Genomic DNA, 26,974 nt, shown 5'->3' on the forward strand with positions numbered 1-26,974 from the left:
CCTTCAAGCAAAGTTTGAGGCAAACTCTGGCTTAAGACACAGTTTGAAACTCTGCCTAATCATGCAGAATTTGATTGCAAACTCTACTTGATCAAGCAGAGTTTGTCCAAACTTTGCCTTTAAGGTAGAATTTTGCCTTCAGGCATGATAAAACTCTGCCTTATACCTGAAGGCAAAAATCTACCTTAAGGTAGACGTTTACATTGAGGCAATTTTTTTATTTTTTTTCATTCAGTTGAAATTTTATAAAACTCTGTCTTAAGACCTAACTTTTGCCCGAATAGGCTTTATTTTTTATTGAGCCGAGATTTGAATCCAAGACCTCGAGGTATTAGGCAAAGGATAAAAAATTAAAGACCACCAATTTGAGGGGCAAAAATTAAAGACCAGTGCCTTTGAAGGACAATCGTGCAAATGACCCCACAAATTTTAAGTTAGATTGAGCCCGGGCTTAGCACGGGCCAGACGACACTAGTCAATATAGAGAAAGGTGAAAAGGATGGCCATAATCTTAACAATGTAGTTATGGTAATGTGTGAAAATAGATAGAATCATTCAAGATGGAATGAGTGGGGGGAATCACAGAAAATGGTTGTTTCTACAAGACGCAAATTTCATTTGCTTCTCTTCAACAAAGTAATTGTAGTTTTACTCCTTTAGGAGAATAGTTAAGGCTTGAGATCCTTCAAGGAGAGACTAGCTACTGACACTGTGCAACTACCTAATATGTCGTGGTTCCTCAAAGGACTAAAGAAAAAACAAAATATTTTAACTTGTGACCAACTTTACCACCCTAATAAGAGTTGCAAAAGTTTCCCTGCAATTCCACAGTTCACAGTTGGCTCAATTTCAAACAAAGGGAAGCTTAACATCAATATTCTGATGAGGTCAAGAAAGAGATCAATGACCAGATGGTTATTATTAACAATTTCAAAGACACACCAGTTTGGATCCTGTCTCAAACTGGAAATTTCTCTAGTGGTTCAACTTGGAAAGATATGAGGCAGGAAAGAAATCCAAACTACTTGGATAGCAGACTTTGGCACACAATAACATTCCTTTCAAAATGTCTTTCCTAACTTGGAGGCCATTCATGACAAACTCTCTACAGACCAAAAAGTTGCTAGATTTGGGATTCCCATTGACCCCAAATGCTACTGTTGTAATTCTAATAGAGTGGCTACTGATCTAGAATCAGTTGACCACTTGTTTTGCCATGGATCATGCTAAGAAACTGTGGTTTTATTTTGCAGGCCCTCTTTGCATAAACACTAGCAACATCAATTTGAAGTTCACCCTACTCAAGTGGTGGAATCATAGGACCAAGAACCCCTTCTGTGCACTTATCATCAAGATCCTTCCTAATCTGGTTTGTTGGGAGATCTGGATCAAGATGCAGCAACAAACATGAAGGTGAGAGAGACCCTCAAGATCAATCTCTAATGTTATGTTCACTATTCTGCAGGTACGCAGAACCAGATTTGGGAAGGCAAAATTTGGAGGCTCATGGATAGCTATATGCCAAGCATGTGAGCATAACTTTCAGCAAAAAGACTCAACAATTGCGAAATGGATCAGACCCCAAACGAACACCATCAAGCTAAACAGTGATGGGAGCTGTCTTAATGGAAAGTGTGGAGGGATTGTTAGAGACTACAATGGAAGGGTCATTTTTGCCTAGGCTATCCCTTTAGGGCCTGGAACTAGCAACTTAGCAGAAGCTGCTGCATTGCTTTATGGACTGTCATGGTGCTCTAGGAATGGATTCAATTCAGTTTGGGGGGAGACTGACTCTCTACTCCTTGCTAACTGCATAAATAAGCAGTGGAAGATCCCTTGGATGATTTCTGACCTAATTGAGAACATTCAGACTATAGTTGAAGATAAGGAATTTCTTCACACACTGCTACAGAGAAGCAAATAAACCAGCTGACAAATTAGCCTCTCTTAGACATGAGAGTGATTCAATTCAAATTTTCAACTCTTATCCTGAAATTCCTACTTCCGTAAAAGGCCTCATAAACATGGACAGATGGAGCATACCCTCCCTTAGAATCAAGAATGTAAAGGACGGAAACATTATTTTTGATCCTACATAGATACTCAAGCCACTAGGGCCTCTTTTGGGTAGGATAGATCAAGTATTCTAGCCTTTTCTCAATGATGTTGTACAAAGTTTGGGATGCCAAACTTAACTTGTAACTTTTTGCACATCAATGATCAATGGAGGCAATGTTTAAATTAAAAAAAAAAAAAAAAAAAAACAAACAAACAAACAAAGGGAAGCAAGATACTACTATGACAAACAGCCTCCTTGTATCACAGGGGCAAAATCTTAAGGTATTAAATCAGAATATGGCAAAACGATCAAGAATACAACTAAGCGCTCAATACAAGTTAGTTGGGGTCGACTATATGAATCTTCACTATCCCATTTCACTATATTTAGGCCCATCTCAATACTGTATTCAATAACTTAGTGAAACAACCAAGAAGAAAGTCAATATAATAATCAGAGATATAAGAGTATGTATTAGGAGAACAAGATAAATCAATTACCGAACAAAATATAAATAGTTTAATTCTCATCCCCTATCATCTGGCTCGAACTAAAAGTAAAATGATAAACGAAACAAAACTGAGAAACAACTATACTCTTGGCTACAAGAAATTTTCTCTGTAATTCAAGAATATGAAATGATAGACAAACTCTCAATGATCTCCAGGCAGAGACTTGATGATGTCCGAATCACCTGAAACATCATTAGCACCGTAAGTTAAGACAAAAAAGGCTTCTCGTTTGAACTTCTAGGGAACTTCATTTTACTATGGTAGAAAATCTCATATCTGCTTTACCTGCGTCAATGATGCTAAGGCATGAGACTCGGTAATACTTTCCACAAGCTGTCCCAAGATCGACATTGTCTACACACAAAAGTCGCAAAGACAATGAAGATCACTTACTAATGTTGTACTTTGTTGAGTACAAAACCAGAAAATACTTGTGAAGTCAAAAAACATGAAGAAGTAAACATTTTTCCACTGATTGTCAACACGTGAAAATAGCAAATCCAAATGTATAGACAGAGGTGAAATCCCACAAACTAAAGACATAACACTGCCATGGACCTTGGCATCAGCTGAACGCGACAAAAAAAGAAGAGTTGATGACACACTACTGCCATACATTCTTCAAGAGAGATGTGTGACCTATGTCTGGTTTGCAAAAAGAGATTGGAATCAAGTATTATGGGTCAAAACTATTTTGTACAATGTTTTTCAAATACTTTATTAGTTATAAAACACTGCAATTTATATTACTATTAACCTAGCTCCTAAAATATGTACTCCGTCCGTCCCAATTTATGTGACATTCTTTCTTTTTAGTTAGTCCCTAAAAGAAAGACACAGTTCTATATTTAGTCTCAAATTTAACTTTAAACTTCCCAGTTTACCCTTAATGAGATGATTTATAGCCACACAAATATCTATGACTAGTTTGAGAGTTTTACAAGCCTTTCTCTGATTCTTAAACTAAGTAGTCAGTTAAGCACCTTCACATAAATTGGGACGGGAGGGGGTAACTTTTACATTAAGAAAAACTAGGAAACTAATTGAAATTTAAAGAAAAATAGATGCATCACCAAACCCCACAGGGGAAGCAGATAATAAAAATCAAGATTTTGAAGTTCACTTACTTCCATTAAAATGGTGAACACCAACTTTTGAGAGCATTGCATAGTACTCAATCTCAGACTTCCTCAAAGGAGGACAGTTGTTGGATATCAAAATCAACTTTCCTGCAAATTTCATCATATTAAATCCAAATAAATTACAAAAATAGCCAAAAAAGAAATATACTCCCTCCGTCCCAATTTATGTGGCACAGTTGGAATTTCAAGAGTCAACCAAAGTTTTTCTTTAACTAGAATTTCTTTATATGCCTTTTAAATATTTTAAGTTGTTAATTATTGTGATTTATAGTACTTTTTACATAGTTTCCAAATATATTAAATTTTATTTCAAAAAACTTAAAGCTTCTACGTCTGAATTCACGGTCAAATCTTGAAATTCCACTATGCCACATAAATTAGGACAGTTGTTGGATATCAGAAGCAACTTTCCTGTAAATTTGAGCCAATTCCTCAAATGGTCATTAAACTTGTAGAGAAATCCAACAAAAGTAACTTTTGAATTTTTTTGGACAATAAGGTCATCAAACTATGTCATTATTTCCAATAAAGTAAACCATTCCATTTTTAGACATAAGACCCTTAACCTATTTTTTAAATTAACAAATTCATTTGAATATTTCTACTTTATTTTCAGAATATGAAAAATATTAATACGAATAAAAGTTTCAGAATATTGAAAAATTGTGTCTAAGTAACCAATAAAAGGATACGGTTGAGTGATAGTAGAATTGAGCGAGGTACTTCACTATAGATTTTTTAACTGAGTGTAAATAATTTTCCTTGATATATAAAATTTAAATTATCAAAAATAATAGTTACTATATTCTTGGAGATGAACTTGTAATATGATAATTTTATTTAAGTTTTATAAATAAGTGAATTAAAATTATGTTTTATACAGCTAATTGTAAAACTGAACAAAAAATGTTTTATTATTTTGAATGTAATATATTAAGTTTTAGAAAGCATATATATAGCTAATTGCAAAAAATTTTTTTTATTTTTACAAAGTAGTTATCCAACAAAAAACAAAAAAATTCCTTGAGAAAATTTATCCAAATATTCTACCAATAAAGCAAGTTTATTCTAATTCTTACAAACTACTACTACTACTACTGGTACTACTACTACTACTAATAATAATAATACTAATACGAATAATAATAATAATAATAATAACACGCATCATAAATCTACATAACGTCTCATGTGTCTTAATTATGTCCAAGCACTTCCATTCAGTAAAATGTTTAACTTCTGGATTTGAGCAATATAAAAAAGTCAGAATAGTTTTAAATAAGTTGATATAACAAAGAAAACCTTATAGCATACTTAAATGGTTATATTGTTTTATTCTTATAGCTAGAAATATTCAAATTTTATTATTAAAATTTGAAAATTATTAATTTGAACAAGAATTTTAGAGTATCGAAAAATTGTGCCTAGGTAATAGATTTTATAATTTATACATGAGTTAAGGAGTCTTATGTCTAAAAATGGAATGGTTTACTTCTTTGGAAACAATGACATAGTTTGATGACCTTATTGTCCAAAAAAAATTTCTCTACAAGTTCAATGACCATTTGAGGAATTGACTCTGTAAATTTTATCATATTTAATCCAAATAAATTACAAAAATAGCCAAAAAAGAAATATACTCCCTCCATCCCAATTTATATGGCACAGTTGGAATTTCAAGAGTCAACCGAAGTTTTTCTTTAACCGAAATTTCTTTATAGGCCTCTTAAATATTTTAAGTTGTTAATTATTGTGATATATAATAATACTATTTACGTAGTTTCCAAATATATAAATTTTATTTAAAAAAGCTTAAACTTTTATATCCGAATTCACTATCAAAGTTTAGAAGTTTGAATCTTGAAATACTAACTATGCCACATAACTTGTGACAATTATTGGAGTTGATTTTCAATTATTGGATATCAAAATCAACTTTCCTGTAAACTTTATCACATGTAATCCAAATAAATTACAAAAATAGCCAAAAAAATAAAATTAATAATGAAGAACCTTTAGAGCTCCTTAGAGTCTTGATAACAGTCTTGTAACCAAGAGAATATTTTCCACTCTTCATTACCAATGCTAACCTGTTGTTAATACTCTCATGGGTCTTTTTCTGCAAATTACAAAATTTAGTCAGCAAAAAAAAAAAAAAAAGAAGAAGAAGAAGAGAGAAGGAATGCATTAAAGGGCAAAATGGGTATTTCATACTGTCTTCTTTCCAGTAGTCACCATTGTAGATTTGAAGTTCTGTGAAAAAGTGTGATATTAGGGTTTTTTGGCGGCTCTTGGTGTGTTATTATTTCAAGAAGGAGTTTAGAAATGTGCAAAGGAATGTCTTTAGGGGTGATTTGCAAGAATGACCACAATAAGGGTGATTTTGAGCTTTTAGCCTACTTAACAAAAGTTTTAAAAAGTAACTCTGGCTAATGAATTTAAATAGACAAATTTTTTGTTGTTCATTAGAAATACATTGTGGATATAAATTAGTCTTTGTTTGTTGTTCAATGAACATGCTCAATTGATCATAAGTTTTGTCTTTTTAGAAGATTGACGGAAAAGTGTTCTTCCCTCTATTTTTTACTTGAGTAGTATTTTTTTGGGGGGTATTTTAGTTACTTTGCAATGACTCACTTAATTATGTGTGAGGAATTTTCATATTGAATAATAGGAAGCGAGCTAGTCCTTGAAATGCCGCGCACAAAAGTTCATTTGAGATGCCTACATTAAATCCCTTAAGTCAATTGACTCGTCATGGTGGAGAAGAAAAACGGCGCACGGACCTTAATTGAGCTTTGGATCAATGTCCCGGAATCAAGGAGTATGCCCATGTATTTGAATAAAAACACTGAAAAACACGAGGTGCCCCAACCCAACAATTATTCGAAAATCCAGTAGGAAAGACAAATCAATTACATTTTGTTCATATTATTACCGGATAAAGGATATTTCATTCACATACATTGATCTTTAAGGTAAAAGTGGGCCTTCGCTGGCAGACCTGGTTTTCGTTTCCTTATTGGATGACCAGCCCATTCTTAGACTTGAAGACCTCATGTCGCAGAAAATTAGACAAAAGTGGAAATGATGCACTATTTTGTCTGAGGAGTCTATGTGTCGATATGACAGTAATTTTCCTCAGATGCAAGTCTTACACATGGTGTTAGTTTATAGTAGGTATTTCAAAGGTCAAATTAAAAGTAAAAAAAGTCCCGCTGACAATGACTTTCTAGGTTTACAGATTCAGTGAGCTAAACTCCATCAAACTCCTCAATCAATATCAACAAGATATCGCGACCACTTAGGCTTGCTTTACTTTGGTAAAACTGTTAGTTAACACGAATTTATTATGCGCCAAACAAAAAGGACTAGTTTCTATAACGCACAACTAGTGGTGTTACTTAACAACTACCTGACTAGTGGTAATAAGAACAATTATAGTAGGTTTGACAGTAGTGTTAGACGACTGGTTCTCGTAATTGTATTGCGCTAATTAATGCAACAACTTAGTAACTGACACAACTACGGGTACTCCTAAGACGATGAGATTTGCTACATTGTTCACAAATTATGACGAACAGACAAGACTATTCACTTTAGCTATCGTGTAAAATTAGTCACAAGTTGTGATGTCTTAGAAAAAGTTGCATGTATTATTCAGTTGTTCACAATTCTTTCTTTCACTTATAAAGAGTTATTTTTATAATCCACAAAATAATATCCTACACTTCTTTAATGGAAAAAATATGTTGTTAAGTTATTGTTGAGGAAATACAATTGAATTAATCATCACTTAAAAAAAGTTAGTCCGTTAATACAACTGAACAATCCAGCCCAATAAGCAACACATTACGTTATTTTCAATCTCTGTAACTTGTTGAAATATTCTCAACTCACGCTTCATAAGAAAAACTTATTTATGTGCATATTATAACTATAACTTATGCTTGATGAGCAATATAAGTTTTGTCAAGCGATTTTTTAGCTAGGGTCATTTTAAAAAAATTGTTAGGCAGGGATAAAAATTCAAAACAACCTCTTATGATATCATATTCCTGCAATTTAATGGTATCTGAAGGGCCCGTAGATATTTGAGTTGAAGTTAAAAAAAAAAAAATTGAAGGTGAAGTTTAAAATTTTAAGTTATTTGAATTTTAACTTACAAACAATTATTTCACTCAAAATTAATAAATTGTGAACTCAAAATTTATGGCTAAATTTTCATGCAAATACAAAATATTGGGAGTGGATATTGAAAATTTTACAAACTTCGATGCAGTATATACACACTTCAAATCACTTTATATCAACTTGAAATAAGTATATTATTTTATTTGGAAGTCAAACTTCTAAACCTAAAATTTGAAGACTATATTTCAACTTAGCAAAATGTAAATACTGCTTTTGTATACTTAAGGGAGGATATAAAAAGGTAACTGATAAATTTAGTTGCTTTAACTCAAACTCAATATATGTAAAAAAAATCCATTAAATTAGTATCCTAGATCGAACTCGTAATGTTTGAATTTGGAACCTGCCTCTATCAGTACTTATATAGAGTTATAGATAGATGGATACATATACATAATATAAGTCATATTGTAACTTATCTTGATTGTTAATCGACCAAACTCATTCTCTATTGAACCTAATATATAGGATGCTGCTTAAACTCAAAATCAACTAAATTTGGCCAAATACATAAACGATAGCTAATTTTGGCACAAGTTTTCATTTCGATATATACCTTAACCAGTTAACCTGGTGTTGCACCTTTTAAATAGTTTAGCCATGTCAACTTTTATTCAACAAAGGAAGCAAAAAGGCAAAAATAACAACTAGAGTACTCAAAGATCTGAACTTATATCCTTAAAGTAGCTATTGATGGTTTTAGGAGATAAGTAGTATGGGGTAAATGGGGCCTTTTGTCCAAATTATTCTGGATATCTGGTTGTATTTGGATATATTGTTACTGGTAATAAATTTATTTACAGAGAAAAAAAAAAAGACTTTTATCGACTCTTATTATAAGGGCTCAATGGTGCCAAAACGTTAATGGTTGTTTAATGATGTGTCTTTGGCCATAAGCAGCTCAATGCGCTCTAAGCAATGTCATGAATGGTTGTTGTATGTGTATTACTTATGAGTTTAAGTTATATACTAATTTTTGTAATGTATTGTTATGTCAAAAACATTGGCAAAAAAACTAAATTATTAATTCATGGATTACTTTTTGTGATTGAACAAGATAACTATTCATAGAGCTTGAAACTTGCACGAAGAAAATCAATTGTAATGCTAAGTGCTAACATAAAAAACTTGGAAAACACACCACAAAGCAAAACAAAAACATGAGGAAAAAGAAAAAAAAAAGAAAAAAAAAAAGAAGAGAGAAAGATACGACAATTCATAGTGAGAGAACTAAAAACTAACTTGCAAAGCTTATTCCACGTTTTCTCATAAAATTTTCAATTTGATCAAAAGGAATCTTTAGATCATAATGTAAGAGGTTCATAAGCTCCAAGAGAAATAAAAAAATAGCAATTCACCAAACAACTTTCCCAAACAAGGACAACCAGGACAATTTCACCTATCAAACCTCCTCACTTTCCAACAAAGAAAATAACAAAAATCAACAAAACACAAAATAAAAAGTTTCCATCATGAGCTGGCATTTCTTCTGCATTTTTTCAAAAAGAATCTTCAAATCTCTGGCCAGCTCAGTTTGTTCCTTAGTTGTTACCTCTACTATTGCCTGGAAATTAAACGAAAATAAAATCTATCAGAAAAAACAACAACAACAATATATATGTCAAAGTGAAATATGATTAAAAATTGCTTACTGAAGTTTGGATTCAACTGCATAGCGCGTAAGAAAGGATCCACCGGCAGACCATTCTCAGCATAGCTTGGATCATACAGACTGTTAGGAATTGGTCTGCACAACAATTTTACAAGTCACCACAATAAGTATTGTTCACTTGTCTTTCTCTATTTTTAATTAATGAATTAAAAACAAAAATAATCTAAGCACTCCTTCCATATGTTGCATAGTAATAATACCATGTGCATATGTAGTTTAAGAACGAAAACAGATTTTTGAAATATGTAATTTTAAACTGTCATGAGATTTTCGTTATTATAAAAGCGTGTTATTAATGATAAAATGAGTTTTTTAAAATTATATTAGTATTAAATATAAAGATATATTATTATTTTTGAGACAGAAGAGCAAAAAAAATATATAAAGTGGAACAAAGAAAGTATATGATTACGTTCTCCGTGGATCTCTTGCTGGGTAACTACTCTGTGGAGCATTTTGGTTTTGATTATTTGTCTCATATTCTCTTTCAGTGGCCGCTCTCTGCATCCATTTCATCAAACAATAGAAAACAATAATAATGTTCGTTAATTGTACGTGTTTTTGAACCATTATAAAAACTAAACAATATTTTCAAAGATGACTATGTTTTAACAAAGGATGTAACTTGCATAAATTAATCATTAACTAGACATTAAACATACGCTTGAATGTGAAGACGATCCACGAAATATTGGCATCCTTCCTCGCCGGTAGCTAGCCTGCACTTGTTCAACATAGGAAGCTAAGTTGCCTAATAATGCAATAAACATTTTATCATCTCTTCATCCCAGTTTATTTGGTTTAATTAGACTTATTACTAAGTTTAAGAAAATAAATGATTTTTTTTAAAAAAAAATTATATGTTTAAACATGTCATAATATTTGTATCATTATAATACTTTTGAAACTTGCAGTCTTAAATATGTCATAATATTTGTATGGTTGTAGAAACTTTTCATTAAACGTAAAATAAAAAATTTAAGTTACTTGTTTTTAGATGTAATAATGTGATATTCTTTTTCAAATAAACTACAGTAAGAACATAGTGTTTAGAATGAAGAGAGTAATACTAAAAAGAGGAAACAAACAAGGAATATTTAACCACCGTACCCTTGTGCGACGAGTTCTCAGATATCTTGTTGAAGGAATGGTTACCCTATTAGAGTTGGCGCTGTATCCCTGCACACATAGGAACAATAAAATTAGAGAAACATACACATCAATTTTGAATTTCTAGCATTACTAATTAAAGGACGATAAGTTGCTTAGCCAAAAGCAGATTGTACACAAAAAAAAAATGATAAGATTTTAAAATAAAGATACCTCTCGAGGTAAATTCTGACCGATGCCAAATGAGAGTTCAGGACCAGGATTAAACATAGGTCTGACAAGAAAAAAAAATGCATTTAGTTATTCATAGAATATATATCATATGTGTGTGTGATGAGAGATATAGAGAGAATATGTAGTACCTTGGGGAAGAATACATGTCACGTTGATTGAACAGGAATGGATCTGATGGGGGTTGAACATGTGGGTATTGAATCGGATAATTTTCATATCGTTGTTGGTTGCTACAAGAAAAAGAAAGAAGGAAAATATGTAATAAATCATGAACTACAATATTTAGTTCGATTTGTGTTTATTTTTATAACAATATTTAGATCAATTTATTATCTAAACACTTAATAAAGCAGGGAGGGGTTGTTTGGGTCAGAGACAAGTTATGTAAGGATTAATAATGTGAGAATTATATTATAGGTATTAATAATACATTTTATTTCTTGTTGGATGATTGATGTATTACAAAGTAGTATAGATACAGTGTAAAATTTTAAAAAATTATTTTTTCCTTAAATAAAATGTAAAAACATTCTTACTATTATGAGGGTTAATTCTGTCATGTTAGAATTTAAATCCACATATTGCTAATATCGATATTTTTATTTCATTTTTTTGCTCCACAAAAAATAATTTAAAGATTCCAGCATAACTTATGCAGATATTATTTATGAGGAAAACAAAAACTAACATCCAAATATTGTATAAATTAATATTGATTTTTATGTGGAGATTAAATTTTCTCAAACTCAACCAAACATGATACCAATTAATACTAATTTTATTAGGACGGCAACCCTTTCGGGGGCTCATTAGGGATCGATTCACTCTGTGCACTTTTCTAGGATCGATTTACTCTATGCTCTTTTCTATCTACATTTAATTTAATTCAATACAAGTTATACAAAATGCAAGAACTTGTGGTACATCATACCAGCATGCGGATTGTATAAATCAAATATTACATTGACGATTCACACGATTTTTTCTTTTAATTTCGGGATGAAACCTTTGTTCAGGACAACAGGATGGAATAGCCCCCATTAAATTATACCACCGTTTGATTTGTGGGATAAGATATAGCAATTTTGGAATAAAATGCAAGATAAATTTAGTCTCGTTTGGTTGAATTTTTTATTCCGAGATAAGCATTCCCGAAATCAACATATCACAATTATGGCATTATTTTTGTACTACTTTCAATGCAGTATAACAATCTCAGGATTACTAATTTTAGAATAAAACACCAAAATGATCAAGATGCCCTTCCAAATTCCCATAAAAAAATATAAATCTAATAAGAGTTAACAACAATTATGTATTCATTAACTCTAAAAGAAGTACCTGAGCTGCATGAAGTCACGGTAAATAAGAGTTTGTGGAACCTCCTCATTCAGATTTTCTGGAATATCAGTATTTTGGGACCTAAATTCATACATACAATAAAGTGTTTAGATGAAAAAAAAAATACAGTGACAAATTAGAAAAGAGAAAGAGTGAAACTTCTTACATTTTGAAAAAAGAGAAAGAAAAGGATGATTTGTTTCAAGAATAGACCAATCTCTTTAAAATCTTGCAATTGAGTAACATTGAGGAGACATACATCTTATTTATAATGTAAGCATAATAAATTTCTTTCCTGTTGTATTTATTGCAGTAGATTTTACATATTAATGATAGATTAGATTAATGAAATTAAGTTTGCGGTATTCAAAATCTAACATCGATTTACCAAACTCATGGTCAACATCGAGTCAAGACGACCTCATTTTGGTGTTTCAAGTGTGCGAGGGTTCGTAGCCTATTTTATGATGGAAACATATATTTGATTTGTGTTCGGGAGGTTCCAGATGTGTTTCGGTGTTGGATTAGAGATTTGGGCATTTGGGTTGCTGGTTTTTCTGGTACTAGTAGTCTTTCTTCGCGATCGTGGTTGGGATATCGCGATCATGAAGAAGAAAAATGGGGAGGGTCATGTGTAACGACCCGTTTGGTCGTTTAGGCCCTTTTACCATTTTACCCCTTTTGACCTTTCCCCTAGCTCCATTGGAGTGTTTTTTACCTGCAGGGATGGCTGGCACGATTCCCGAGGTAGTCGGGTGAGTCTTGGTGGAATTTGAGGAATTTAGAAGCTTTTAAGTTGAATAAGTGAGAAAGTGTTGACCAATAGTTGACTTTTAGGTAAACGAGTCTTTTTGGAATTTCCGTTGGTTCTATTAGGTCTGGAATGTCAATTATAACTTGGTAGGTCAATTGGTTCGGTTCCTGAGGCACTCGGGGTGTTTTGGTCTTTGGGTTGGAAACCTTGTTTTGGGTGTTTGGGGGTTGACCGGGTCAAGATGACCTCGTTTGGGAATTCTAAGGGCGCGTTTGAGTTCGTCGCGTTTTTATAGTGGTGGCATGTTTTGTTTGTCTCTGGGAGGTATCAGATGAGTTTCGGATTTCGGGTTGAACTTAGTGAAAAACTAGATTTTTGCTAGTTTCTAGTGTGCCGCATATGCGGACTTGGGGCCACACCTGCGGACCTACCTCTGTGAGGTTTGGTTTGCAGGTGCAAAGAAATGGGATTTCTGGGGAGGCCGCATCTGCAGAATCCTCCCCGCATTTGCGAACGTCAGGATTTAAGTGAGGGTGCATCTGTAAAGGAATCCCCCGCAGATGCAAGGCCGCACCTGCGAGGAATATTTCGCAGGATCGGAAATCGCTGAACAGTATCTCTTAAATTCCCTAATTCAAAGTCATTTCTTTCCATTCACAAATTTGAGACCTAGAGAGTTTGGTGGGGTGAATTTGTGGAGCTTTTTGAGATTATTCCTTTGGGTAAGTGTCCCACACTCCTTTATTGTTTTTATCATGTTTTAACAATGGAATCTATGGTACAAAACATGAGTTTAGTCCGGGGTTTTGTGTCATGAACCCTAAAATAATTTTGTGAACCATCTTCTATCTAAATTGAGTTTCGTTGAGAAATTTCTTAGATTCTAAACGTCTAATCAATGGGTAACTAAAGCTTGCATCTTTCTTTTACTCAAGGATTTGGTTATGGAAAATGATGATTTTTCTCTGAAATTGAGGTTTTGGTTTAATAGTGAAATTAATGCTAATTTGAGATTTGTTTGTGATGAAGCTTGGTATTTTAACTCCCTAGGCTTGGGTAAATTGTTTCTAATGTAATTTTTCGATTTTGCCTTTGTGGGATTGGGGTCCCTTTTTAAGTTTTTTTTTTTTTTTTTTTTAATTTCGGATTGTAATTATGGCATTGTGGGTATCGCTAGCTTTGTAATCTAATGTAGAAATTGATAGACTTTGATAATTCGAAAGCTATTCAGAAAGGAAAGACTCTAACGGATTAGTTTGTCGCACCGATTCGGCCTTCGAGATAGGTTACAACTTACTTATGTCTAGACTCCGGTCAGAGAATCATATATAGATAGTAGTTATTAATAGGCCTTCGAGCATGGTGTGGAGGTGATTTCCAACTAGGTTGGTATTATCAGCTGTTATGTGGGCTTGTCGCCGTATTTGTGATATTCATGTATTTGATGTGGTTATCTCTGTCTCTTGTTATCTCACTTATCCCATTATCTCATGAAAGAGGAAGAATATTATGGATGAACTTATGTTTGATTTGCACTGGCAAGTATCTGTCGATCCTATATTTTACGGTATTGTTGAGGTTGATTGTTACACCCCGAAAAATTCCCCGTTGATGCACAGTGAATAGACTAATGAAAGGCATGAAGTATACGGTATTGCAAGAAGTGAGAAATGACATTTTGATGACCCTAATTGAGATTTGCAAAGACATTCAGAGTAAGAGGAGAAAGTTTGCCAAGAGAGGACAAGGCATACGATGTGTATCGGAAAGGATTTACGAGTAATAAGTTAATGATGATTTAATAGTGTTTTAGAGAAGAATTATAACGTCCCTTATATCGTTAATGAGGTGTTAAACAAGTATCAAGAAGGTTCCATAAGGATTAGAGATCAAACGAAGTGACGAGAACAAGATCAGAGAAAAGATGGGTTACACGGCCGATTATACGATCCGTATAATGGTTCGCAGAATCGTCACAGTGAAGGTCCCTCACTGATGGGATTATACGGTCACTTATACGGACCGTATAATGGTCACAGAAGCGAGATGTTGAAGCGGCGATTTCACGGTCACTTATACGGACCGTATAAGTGTCCGTATGTTTTCCCGACGGATCAGATTTTTAAGTTATTAAAAAGGGGACCAAGTTCATTATTTCATTTCATTTTCACCCAACACTTCAAGAACTCTCTAGAACCCTCTCCACTCTTCATCCATAAGAACTCAAGAGAAATTTATGATCAACTTCATAAAACTAAGAAAGCCAAGTGTAAGAAACTCATTAGAGATCATCCAAGTCAAGAAATTTCATTGGAGGTGAACTAGGGTTTTGGCTCAAGTGAAGTATTTCCACCCAAGGCTTATCCCTACGCCATATAAGGTAAGTTTTATGGTCTTTCCATGTTATTTAAGGTATTGAGAGGTTGAAAGACTTGGATTGTAGAAGGAGATAGAAAATGGGTCATGAATGTGGGAATAGTGTCATTTTTGAGTAGTTGCTTGGATTGAGTCATGATTCTTGATATGTTATGATTATGATCACGTTATAAATGATATTAAGAACATGGGATAAACATTGTATATGAGTGAACGTAATAGTGTACTATGACCATGATTATGGAGAAATTGAAGTGAAATTGTGAAATGTGGATAATGTAGATGAATGACGATTGTTGCTTATAATATTGTGAATGTTGTTATGGAGGTTTGGGAGTTGATATGTAATATGGGGAAAGTTGTATAAACAAAGGAAATGTTGCCCAATTTTCTCTAGCCTTAGTAAGTATGTTCTTATAATCGACTAGCTAATGTTAATACGACTTTCTTGAATGTAGAAACGCGAGCATCGAAGGAGAACGATCAAACGATAGAATAGCTAAACGAAAGAGGTATGTAAGGCTAATCCTTTCCTTCTAAGGCATGACTCCTATGGCATGAATCTTCCTATTTTTCCATAATCTTCCTAAATAACGAAAATTACGAGTCCATGACTATAAAGAGCTACATACGCACATGATAAAGAAAAAAGATACGATACGAGCATGATAATGATGATGATGAGTTTAAGTATAGAGAATCCTCGAGTAATATACGATGTCCATGAGGTTTATGATCCTAAGCACGGTTCCATTGATGCTTTTCCTTGTGTACACTCACCTTAAAATGTTAGTCCCCTCAAAGTGAGACATAATTATTATGATCACTCCATAATGTAATCGAGGGTTCACGACCTTATGTCACCCCGACATAGCCATAGTTGACTTCAAGTTCTAATGTATGTTTGATGATAAATGTATAATGATAAGCTTATGATATGCCTATGCAATGTATGAAAATGTTAAGTTTACGATGGGTATATGACGATGCGATTCCACCATGCTTAAATGGCCGGGCATGTCACCGCGAAGGCGGGCTGCATACGATTCCACCGTGCCTAAATGACCGGGCATGTCACCGCTAAGGCGGGCTGCTATGTTTACACCGAGCCTAGAGGGCCGGGCATGACACCACTAGTGGGCGGCATATGATGGTTACCCGGACGCGGGTTAACGATGATGATATATATGATACGATGATGTATGCGCTATGATGATACATGTACTATGATTATATATGATATATGTATAAAATGTATCCACCCTTAAAAGTTACACAGGTTATATCTTCATCTTATGTCTTATGATTTCTCCATTATGTTCATTTCATTCATGCCTTACATACTCAGTACAATGTTCGTACTGACATCCATTTTCTTTGGACGCTGTGTTCATGCTCACAGGTAGACATGGAGGTGATCCAGACTCGTAGGAGCTACTAGCAGACTTTGAGAGCGCTCCATTGTTCCAGAGGTGCCATTGATTTATTATTTTGTGTATAGTATATATATGTTTTGGGCATGACGGGGTCCTGTCCCGTCCATATGTCTAGTACTCTAGTAGAGGCTTGTAGATACGCATGTGTGGGTAGTATGGTCTCACGATTTTTCCCACGTATGTATATATATATATATATAGCCGAAGGGCTTATGTATATAAAGGGAATTATGTTTCAAAGTGAAAAATGGTTTTCCTATGATTTGAGTATAAGATTAATGAATGAACGCTTGATGTGTACGATGGGTAATGGTATGAGCGGTGCTCGGTGGTTAGCCCCGGGTACCCGTCATGGCCCTTAGTCGGGTCGTGACATTGGTTTCATGCACGACATATATTCCATATTTCATGTGCTATTGATTTGATATGACTATGATTGAAATGAGCATATGTGAGAGAGTGTATCCTCTGAGGTCTTTGTTGGAGAGCATAAAAGAAAGAGAGAGCTCGTAATCCAAGGTCATTTCCGAAGCGAGGGAGTGCCCGTGATCCGAAATTGTTATCGGAGCGGGAGAGTGCTCGTGATCCAAGGTATTTTTCGGAGCAAGAATGGTACATGGACTTCCCAGGTTCCCCTTGGGTCATGGCTATTAGACATTGTCCTTAGCATGTGTGTACGGTACGAAGATGAGACTTGGAGGTCATTACACAATATTGCATCTCATTGAATTTCATTCCTTATCATCGCATGACACATTCCCTCGTTGATTCCTTGGTTGTTGATTTATTGTGTTGTGCTTGTTTGTGAGGATTCACTTAATGACTAGACGAACTTGTGGATTAAAGACTTTACCCAGGCTTGCAACTTGAGGTTATTGAGATCTATTGTGCTTATCATTACTGTGAGACTTACTTGAATATCGATTTGTGTTTGTGCATGAGTGCTTATCTGCTCTACTTATTAATTTCTGTCTATTTATCTGCATGAACTAATCGTTATCGGCCTATGATACCTACAACTACGTGTGTTTGTACTCATACTACTCTTCCTGCACTTTTCTTTGAGTGTAGAGTTCATCACTGGTTCTAGTTCCCGTCCTCGTAAGTGATCCCGAGGCTACTTGTCAGAGATTCCAGGGTGAGCTACTTGCCAGATCTGCAGTCGGAGACTCCCCTTTATTATCTGTCTTTTTCCTTAATCCCGAAACAGTTATTTACCTTGTATTATGAAATTAGCTCTAGTTTCTAGACATTGTATTATTGATAGTAGCTCTTGTACTGGTTCCAGACTAGACCGTTGGGTTGTAGTATTTTCTTACTTTCGTACTTACATTATTATTTATACATACATCTATATATATATATATATATATATATATATATATATATATATATATATATATATATATATATATATTGAGACTTGGTTATTTTTGCTTTTACTTTAGTATTCTTGACTTAATGATATGTTATAAGGGAAGGGTTCGCCCACCAGGGGGGATAGTGTGGGTGCCCTCACGAGCTACGAGTTGGGTCGTGACACACGGATGGTGAGCCACATTCATGAAGAAGGAAGCTTCGATTGATCTGGGTCAAGGCCGCTAATCGTGATCGCGATGTGCCTGTTGCGTTCATGATGAGTGGGCTGGGTCAAGGCCCTGATCGTGGTGGACCCTTTGCGGTCGCTTAGACTTCATAATCTAATATCTTGGGTTCTAGGGCTCAGTTTGATGTGATTCCAAAGAAAATTCAAACAATTTTGCTTTGGGGGAGGGGTGTAAGATTCTAACTCTTATTTTGATGTTTCCTCTTGATTCATTTTATTAATTAGTGTTTTAATCCATGATTATGGGTGATAAATTATGGATTTGAGCCCTAAGTTGAATTTTGGTAATTCCCTTATCTGAGACCTGATTAGTGGATAGAATTTGATGATTTTCTGTGTTTAGACTATTTAGATTATGAATATACTGATTTTGAAATAAATTCAAGTTTTGACCTTGTATGTCCAAGTTCGACTTTAGGAGTTGATTTTTGTGTCCTAATTGTAAGTATTGCAATATGGATATCTATGAATTAATTTTCTTATACACATCGCGTATTGACAAATTAGGAGCATTTCGAGGCACTTTGGAAAAGAAAGACGCTTTCGTGATTAGTTTACTCGGCCATGAGGTATGTTAAGACTTTCTATACTTCGTTTAAAGGACGTTTTTGTTAAGTAAAGATTAAGTGATGATAATAATGGGTAAGAGAGAAAGAGGAGTCTTTTACTCATGGTGTGACTGACATTGGTACGAGTAACGATGGCACGTATGGGAATCAAAGAATTATGTAGTTTTGAATTGTAATCCAAGAATGCCAATGCATGTGGGTATTAGCTGATAATTAATAGGCTTGATTTACTTGTTGTGTGTTCATGTCACTTCATTTAATCCGAATACCTGTGTTAATTGAAGTAGTTGAGCAATTCTGCGCGGTTGATGGCTATAATAGCTTGGCATTGATATTCATGCATATGTGATCATCTATGAACATTCATTGGATGATATTTGTGGTTATTAGAGACTGGTAGGTCCCTGGACCGGGTGCACGTCTGCACAGTAAGACTATTGGAGAATGAAATGTCCCCAGATCGAGTGCACGCCTGCATATTGCTATGAGTATATGGACCTTGCGAGTCCCCCAGGGGTCACATCTCCGTACAGTCCCCAGAAGCAACGTGTGTATACTGACGCATATTGCATTGTGCTTATATCATACATTTTTTACCTGATTATCTGCTTATTTGGAACTATGTGATATTTGGCTTATTTTTTACTCTGTTAATATTTGGCTGTCAGGTATGAAGGTAAGTTGGTAAGGTTATAAGATTTTCTTAATAGTCTCGTCATTATTTCTTCATTGTCGGTCTATGAGATATACTGAGTCCACGTGCTTCCCGCACTCGCACTACATTTGCTGCACTCTTTGTTGTGTAGATTCGGTTTCGAGTACTAGTGGAACCAGCGGAGAGTCCCTTGGCAGAGATTTCAGGAGATCGTGGTGAGCTGCTTGGCTAATCTATAACACCGTACTCTCTATATCCTTTTACCATTCATGTCTTTTATTTATATTCAGATAGTGTATTAGTGGATTCCAGAGTTATATTGTATTCATAGCGGCTTTCTTACTCATGACACCAATCTTGGGTAGTTTTTATTATTATTTCCCCACTTACTTATTATAAAAGACATGGTATTTGGATATTCGGCTTGTGTCTTTACTTTTTCGCTTAGTTAATTTAATTGATTCGATAATTGTTTGGGTTTTGGCTTGCCTATCCGTTGGGAATAGGTGCCATCACGGCCTTTGTTTTTGGATCGTGACAATTTGGTATCAGAGTCCTAGGTTTACCAGTCTTATTATTACAAGAGCAATGTCTTGTAGAGTCTTGCGGATCGGTAAGATGATGTCCGTACCTATTTTCGAGAGGCTGTAGACCATTTAGGAAACTTTTATTCTTTCATTCCTTATCGTGAGTACTTGATTTTATTTGGATTCTAAATTTCCTTGTTTCATTCTCTCGATGGTGAAGACTCGTTCATCCGCGACTGGAGATCATGAGCCCTTACCTATACCTGCACCTGCTGCTAGGGCCATTACATGAGGTCGAGATAGGGTGCGAGGTAGGTGTATATCCCATGTCACAGCACTTGCTAGAGGCCGAGCACCGATAATTTCTCACGGCCATGCTCGGTAGTATCTTCCTGTCCAAAGGTGGCTCTCGAGGATGAGCCAGATCTTGCAAATAAGTATGGACCAACACAAGCACCACTAATTTTATCGCTACTCCAGTGCTTCAGGACATATTGGTTCGTATGATGAGATTTCTTGAAGGGATGGATCAGGCTGGCATTTTGCTTGTCACCCTAGATAGATCACAAACCCAATTTGAAGGTTAGAGTTTGGATTAAATGCTTGTCCTAGGGTTCCAGATTCCAAGGGCTCAACCAACTATCATTGTATCTCTCCCTTTTGATTGTGGGGGTATTGCTAGGTTTGCACCCCATCTAGACAACAAGACCACTATGACCGTTAGTAGAACGTGCTTCAACTGTTTAGGTTGGTGAACCCACCGACCTGTACTGGTATCCTATCAAAGATGCTTATGAGTTTATTATTAATTGACATGGTAGGTAGCATAACATGCGGTTGGTGAGTCCCACAGAGTGGACTATCCTATATTTCAGATGACTGACATCGCCAAGTAGTGGCGGAGAAATTATATTAGCAGTAGGCCAGCTGAGTCACCTTCACTTTTATGGACTCAGTTTGCTCAAGCGTTTCTAGACCAGTTTGTCCCCTGTATTTTGAGAGAATTGTAAGAGCAACGAGTTTGAGGGATTACAACAGGATGGTATGTCACTACTAAGCATTAGAAACAGTTACATGCCTTAATTCGTCATGCATTGATGACACTTCCCACTGAGAATGAGAGAGTGAGGATGTTCGTCAAGGGACTGATTATTCCGATTCGTTTGCGAGTTTCTCATGTTTCCGGTATTAGGGCTTCATTTCAGAAGGTGGTGAATGCCGCTAAGGACATAGAGATGATTCAACATGAGGGTTCTGAGGATCGTGAGGGCAAAATGGCCTATTACTTGGGTTTTTATAGTGGTGCTCCGCCTAGGAGTCGGGGGTACTCGGCGAGTGGTTGTAGCCATACAGGTGTCCTGGGATGATCATCTCGGGCGTGGTATTTTCAGTTAGAGATAGGCTTCTCATGGCTCATCTTTCCGACCTTCAGGTCGTGGAGGGCATTCCAGTCATTCAGGTTCTTCTCATCAGTCCATGGCTAAAAAAAGATATTATGAGTGTGGCGATCCCCAACATTTCAGGAGGGAGTGCCCCATACTTTGGCCTAGTGGTTTGCACCAAAGCTCTTAGGGTTCTCAGTGCTCTACCTTCAGATCAGCACAACTGCTAGCTAGAAAAGGTACACAGAGTGGGATAAGTGGTTCTTATTCTGGCGAGGTGGTACCCATTCCGGCTGAGGTGGTAGTCGTAGAGGTACTTAGTCTGAGGGTGGTCGTGCCCAGTGCTATTTTTCCGGGGCAGATCAAAGATAGAGGCTTCATATGCTGACATCACATATATTATTTCGATTTGTCATCGTTCAACTGCAATATTGTTTGACCCAGGATACATACTTTTCTTCAAGCCTGGATATGCTTTGTGAGTCCCTTGCTTTGCTTGTACGTATTTCCACTCATTTTCGAGATTTCAGAGTGGTAGATCAGGTATACCTTTGTGTAGTTAACTTGATGGGGGTATGACACCCAGGTATATTTTAAGGTTTTAGATATGGTAGACTTCAATGTTATCCTTGGAATGGACTGGTTATCTCCTTATCATGCGATCTTGGATTGTCATGCCAAAACAGTTATGTTAGCTATGCCGAGAGTCCTTAGAGTTGAGAGAGGTGGACTTAGTCGCACTCCAAAGAAGGTTATATTATTCCTTATTGGCGGATGGTAGGGTAGGGTTGTTTGGCATATTTGGCGCATATTCGGGATACTAGCACAAATACTCTTACACTTGAGTCTGTACCGGTGGTGAGTGAGTTTTTGGAGGTCTTTCCAATAGACCTACTGTGTATTCCACTTGATCGCGATATTGATTTTTGCATTGACTTCGAGTCGGGCATTCAGTCTATTTCTATTCTACCATATCAGATGGCATCGACCGAGTTAAATGAGCAATTGCAAGATTTGTTGAGTATACTCAATATTTCTCTTTGGGGTGCTCATGTACTTTTTATGAAGAATAAGGACAGAACTATGCGTATGTTTATCGACTATAGGCAGTTGAACAAAGTGACCATCAAGAATAAGTATCTGATACCTCGCAACATTGATGATTTATTTGATCAGTTTCAGGGTGCTTCGGTTTTCTCCCCGAATGATTTGAGATCCAGTTATCATCAATTGAAGATTAGGAGGAGGATATCCCTAAGAAAAATTTCAAGACGCTTTATGATCACTAAAATGACTCAGAAGGAGGTGACTTTTCAGTGGTCCGATAATTGTGAGGCGAGCTTTCAAAAGCTAAGACCTTGTTGACTACCGCTCCGATTTTGACTCTACCGTGGAGGGGGAGAGCTTTACGGTGTATTGTGATGCTTCTAGAGTTGGCCTTAGTTGTGTGTTGATGCATAATGTCATAGTGATAGATTATACTCTGAGCTAGTTGAAGGTTGACGAAAAGAACTACCCCTCATGATTTGGAGTTGGCGATGGTAGTGTTTGCATGAAGATTTGAAGGCACTATTTCTATGATGTGTAGTGTGAGGTATTTATAAATCATTGTAGTCTTCAGTACATTTTCAATCAGAGGGAATCTTAATTTGAGGTAGTGTAGATGGTTGGAGTTGCTCAAGGTTTATGACATAACTATCCTTTATAAATCATAGTTTAAATCAAATGTGCTACAATAAAATTCTTAAATAGAACTATAATATTTAAATTTGGAATCTGCCTCTATCAGGACTTCCGTAGAGTTAAAGATAGATGGATATTAGATAATTAAAGTCAAATTGTAACTTGTCTTGATTATTAATCGACCAAACTTAAGCTCTACTGAACCTAATATACGACTCAATCAAATAAATTTGGCCAAATACATAAAGGATAGCTAATTTTGGCATGAGTTTTCATTTTGAAATTACTATTATATATAAGGGACTACAAAAGAGCTTTTGTTGTCCTCACAAAACTTTCCCAAAAAGTGTCAAACTTTTTAATTAATTACTTCTAGATCCTCATTTTATTTTTTTAAGTCAAATTTATTTTTGTTCTTATGGTTTACTTTTTAAAAGCTATCGAACATTCTGCCTTATTTACCTGTTTTCTATTCGGTATTCGTTACCCGCATTGGAAATCACCTAATCCAGATTCGCATCGCATAGGGCCCAATCAAGGGAAGCGGTCCCTATCAAGGATTTTTTCATATTTAGGCTCGAACCCAAGACCCCTGATTAAGGGAGGAACAACTCCATCCGCTGCACTTTATTTTTGCTGTTGCTTTCTTCTATTAAACTTATCTATTAACCAAAAAAATAGTCATTTCTTCGCTAGATATTCTTGCTTCTTGTTGCTCTTTGTTTTCTTCTTTTTCATTTGTTGCTTATTATAGATTTTTACATCTAAGCATTTTTTTTTTTACTTTATATTTGTATTATGAAATTTGAGAATTTCTGAAAATTCTTTTACTCATATATAGGCGTTTTTCTTCTTTAGTGAATGTCGAGTATTGTATCCATTTATATTTGCTAATTCTCCTTCCAAACTTTCTTCATGATAAATAATTTGTTCTTTAAGAATTATTCAATTATGTGACTAAGAAACTTTAATAGTTATAAAGACTTACTAACAAATAACGTGTCACTAGATTAAATAAATTATACAATAGAAAAATGTTCATAAGTTATATTTTTTTAATTAAATTTACTACTTGTATCATGAATTTAACTCCGGGCCTCACTAAACTAGTATAAATTAATATCGTGTTTCACCTATTAAACAGTTTAGTCATGTCAACTATTATTCAATAAAGGAAACAGGAAGGCAAAAATATCAACTAGACTCAAAAGGTCTGAACTTCTATCCTTAGAGGAGTAGCTATTGATGGTTTTACGAGCTAAGTAGCACAGTTTTACAAGCTAAGTAGCATGGAGTAATTGGAAAAAATGAACAAAACAAAAAAAATAAAAATATTCATCATGAACCGTCATTTGTTCTTTATATTTTCAAAATGAATCTTCAAATCTCTAGCCGGCTCAGTCTGTTCCATAGTTGTTACCTTCATTATTGTCTGGAAAATGAACGAAATAACTGATCTATCAAAATAAGAAGAAGATATATATGTCAAAGTGAAATATGAATAAAAATTTCAGATTCCCCTCATCTCCATTTCCCTTCTCTCCATTTTACCCAAATTCTACTTTAGATTAGAGACACATGGAATGAATTATAATTAATGACTAAAATTTAATTAGCCAAAACAAGGCCCTAACCATGATTTACATAATTAATAACTTATCCATAAATATATGAAAATATTTTCTCTCTCTTCCTATTTTAATTTTCCATTTTTTTCAATTATGACAACTCTTTAATAGTGATATTTTCCGGAATACAGCAAACTCTTTCAAAAATATATTATCAATTGAATAATGGGGTCTATATTCTGTGGGCTAGTAAGCATCATTATTGAAAAAAATGAAAAATGTCACCAATTGAATAATGAAGTCTATTTCTGCATAGGAAAAAGAAATAAGTGGGAGAAATAATCGGTGAAAAGAGCAAAGATATTTTACTATGCGTAAGAAAATTAAAATAGGAAGAGAGAGAAAATATGTTAATATATTTATGGATAAATTATTAAATATGTAAATCATGGTTAGAGCTTTGTTTTGGTCAATCAAATCTTAGTCATTAATTCTAATTCATGCCATGTGTCTTTAATCTAAAATAGAACTTGGGAAAAATGGATAGAAGGGAAATGGAGAGGAGCCCAATACAAAAATCGCTTACCAAGTCTAGGTTCAACTGCAGAGAGCGTAAGACAGGATTCACTGGTTGACCTTTCTCAGCATAACTTGGATCATATAGACTCTTACGAATTTGGCCTTGACAGGAATTTCGCAAGTCGCCACAAGAAGTATTGATTTCATTTCTCTTTCTTTATTTTAATTAATGCGTTAAAAATAAAACATAATCAAGAACTAGACTACCAAAAACCTGCTGAAAAGCGACCTTAAAAAATCATTTTTTCCGACCTCATGAGGTCGATTTTGAAAAAAATGAGACCTCAAAACCAACCTCATCAGTAGGTCCGGAAAGAGCAGGTCGCATATTCTTACTGACCTCATGTGGTCGGTAAGCAATTCGGCCAAAAATAAAAGAAAATTAATATACCGACCTCATGAGATCACTATATTAAAAAAAAAAAAAATCGACAAAAGTATTAGCGACCACGTGAGGTCGGAAAAATTATATTATTTTTCGTTTATTTTTTAAAATACCAACCTCATGTGGTCGATATATTGAAATTTTGTTGTTTTTTTTTTTTTTGTGTTACCGACTACATGTGGTTGGAATATTAGGTTAATATATATTTTTTCTTAAGAAAACCGACCATATGTGGTCGGTAATTATAAATTTATGAATAGTGATTATTAGGAACCGACCTAATGAGGTCGGTTTCTCCAAAATGTAATTTATTTACCGACCTCATGTGGTCGGTTTCTTTAAAATCTGGAAAATGATATGAACACAACCGACTTCATGAGGTTGGTTTCTTAAAAATCTGGAAAATGATATTAAGATAACCGACCTCATGAGGTCGGTTTTTCTGCAGAAAAACTGGCAACATTTTGTTGCTTTTGCAGCTGTCCACCTGCCAAAAATCATAAACAATTCTATATTCAGCTAAAACTAGCTCAAATATCTACAAACAATCCAACAAACACCTATAATGACATGCTGTAACCCGCACTACATCAAATTCAACTCGAAACTACTTCAAAATTGAATCAAAACGTAATTCAGACATTCTCAAAAGATATTAAATACTTCAACCTTTACAAACATCCACAAAACATTAATCTAGTCTACATTAAGTTAGTCGACAACATTAAACTACTTCAATATTTACAAAACATCCACCAAACACTTTTACATTTTTACAAAGGTATGTTTAATTAATAATTAATTAGATGGTTAGAAAGTCTTGCCTTATGGAATATATGCAGCCGTAACAACAACTTCAGCTAGCAATCACAAACAGTACATAATAAACCATGGATATTCAGCCCTGCATAATTCTGATAAATGTTTGCCTGCAAAACAAAAATGAGATAAAAGAGTAATTCCATTGGAAACATGCAATGCATAATATCATGTGAGTGTTTAATGTAATAATGTTTTGACTAACTTAGCAGTGCTTACTCCAAGATTAGCAGCAAGTGATTGAATAATAAGAGCAAAAATCAATCTAATGAGAATCACACACACACACACACACACATATATATACACACACACATATATATACATATATATATATATATATATATATATATCCACTATTAGCTAAAGTA

General features: G+C 34.7%; 2 protein-coding genes and 2 long non-coding RNA genes across 4 annotated transcripts; 1 reads left to right on the forward strand and 3 right to left on the reverse strand.

The window, feature by feature from the left end:
• The first annotated feature begins 579 nt into the window (after nt 1-579).
• On the forward strand, nt 580-2,280 carry LOC132603942 (uncharacterized). Its single transcript, XR_009568588.1, has 2 exons — nt 580-1,119; nt 1,254-2,280. It is a non-coding gene; the product is annotated as an uncharacterized LOC132603942 (long non-coding RNA).
• A 226-nt stretch (nt 2,281-2,506) lies between these two features.
• Nucleotides 2,507-6,084, reverse strand: LOC132603941 (large ribosomal subunit protein eL30-like). Its single transcript, XM_060317245.1, has 5 exons — nt 5,928-6,084; nt 5,727-5,832; nt 3,699-3,800; nt 2,857-2,925; nt 2,507-2,753 (listed from the first exon to the last, which is right to left on the reverse strand). The coding sequence occupies exons 1-5, from the start codon at nt 5,949-5,951 to the stop codon at nt 2,713-2,715; spliced, it is 342 nt and encodes a 113-aa protein (XP_060173228.1). The 5' UTR covers nt 5,952-6,084; the 3' UTR covers nt 2,507-2,712.
• A 2,644-nt stretch (nt 6,085-8,728) lies between these two features.
• LOC132602478 (uncharacterized) lies at nt 8,729-12,517 on the reverse strand. Its single transcript, XM_060315318.1, has 9 exons — nt 12,431-12,517; nt 12,265-12,345; nt 11,052-11,153; nt 10,903-10,963; nt 10,690-10,758; nt 10,242-10,298; nt 9,992-10,080; nt 9,560-9,654; nt 8,729-9,471 (listed from the first exon to the last, which is right to left on the reverse strand). Coding segments are annotated over exons 1-9 (579 nt in total). The 5' UTR covers nt 12,433-12,517; the 3' UTR covers nt 8,729-9,448.
• Nucleotides 12,518-24,446: 11,929 nt separating this feature from the next.
• Nucleotides 24,447-26,271, reverse strand: LOC132603943 (uncharacterized). Its single transcript, XR_009568589.1, has 2 exons — nt 25,407-26,271; nt 24,447-24,684 (listed from the first exon to the last, which is right to left on the reverse strand). It is a non-coding gene; the product is annotated as an uncharacterized LOC132603943 (long non-coding RNA).
• Nucleotides 26,272-26,974: the final 703 nt, after the last annotated feature.

Source organism: Lycium barbarum, chromosome 7 (genome assembly GCF_019175385.1).
Source record: "Lycium barbarum isolate Lr01 chromosome 7, ASM1917538v2, whole genome shotgun sequence".
NCBI classification, from domain to species: Eukaryota; Viridiplantae; Streptophyta; class Magnoliopsida; order Solanales; family Solanaceae; genus Lycium; species Lycium barbarum.

Coding starts and splice junctions, on each gene's coding strand:
- LOC132603941 (XM_060317245.1), bottom strand. CDS start 5,951: ATGGTGACTACTGGAAAGAAGACA. Junction 3,801..5,726: donor GACTCTAAGGAGCTCTAAAG/GTTCTTCATTAT, acceptor TGAAATTTGCAG/GAAAGTTGATTTTGATATCC. Junction 2,926..3,698: donor TGTTCACCATTTTAATGGAA/GTAAGTGAACTT, acceptor TTTTGTGTGTAG/ACAATGTCGATCTTGGGACA.
- LOC132602478 (XM_060315318.1), bottom strand. Junction 10,964..11,051: donor GACATGTATTCTTCCCCAAG/GTACTACATATT, acceptor TTTTCTTGTCAG/ACCTATGTTTAATCCTGGTC. Junction 9,472..9,559: donor GCAGTTGAATCCAAACTTCA/GTAAGCAATTTT, acceptor TTTAATTTCCAG/GCAATAGTAGAGGTAACAAC.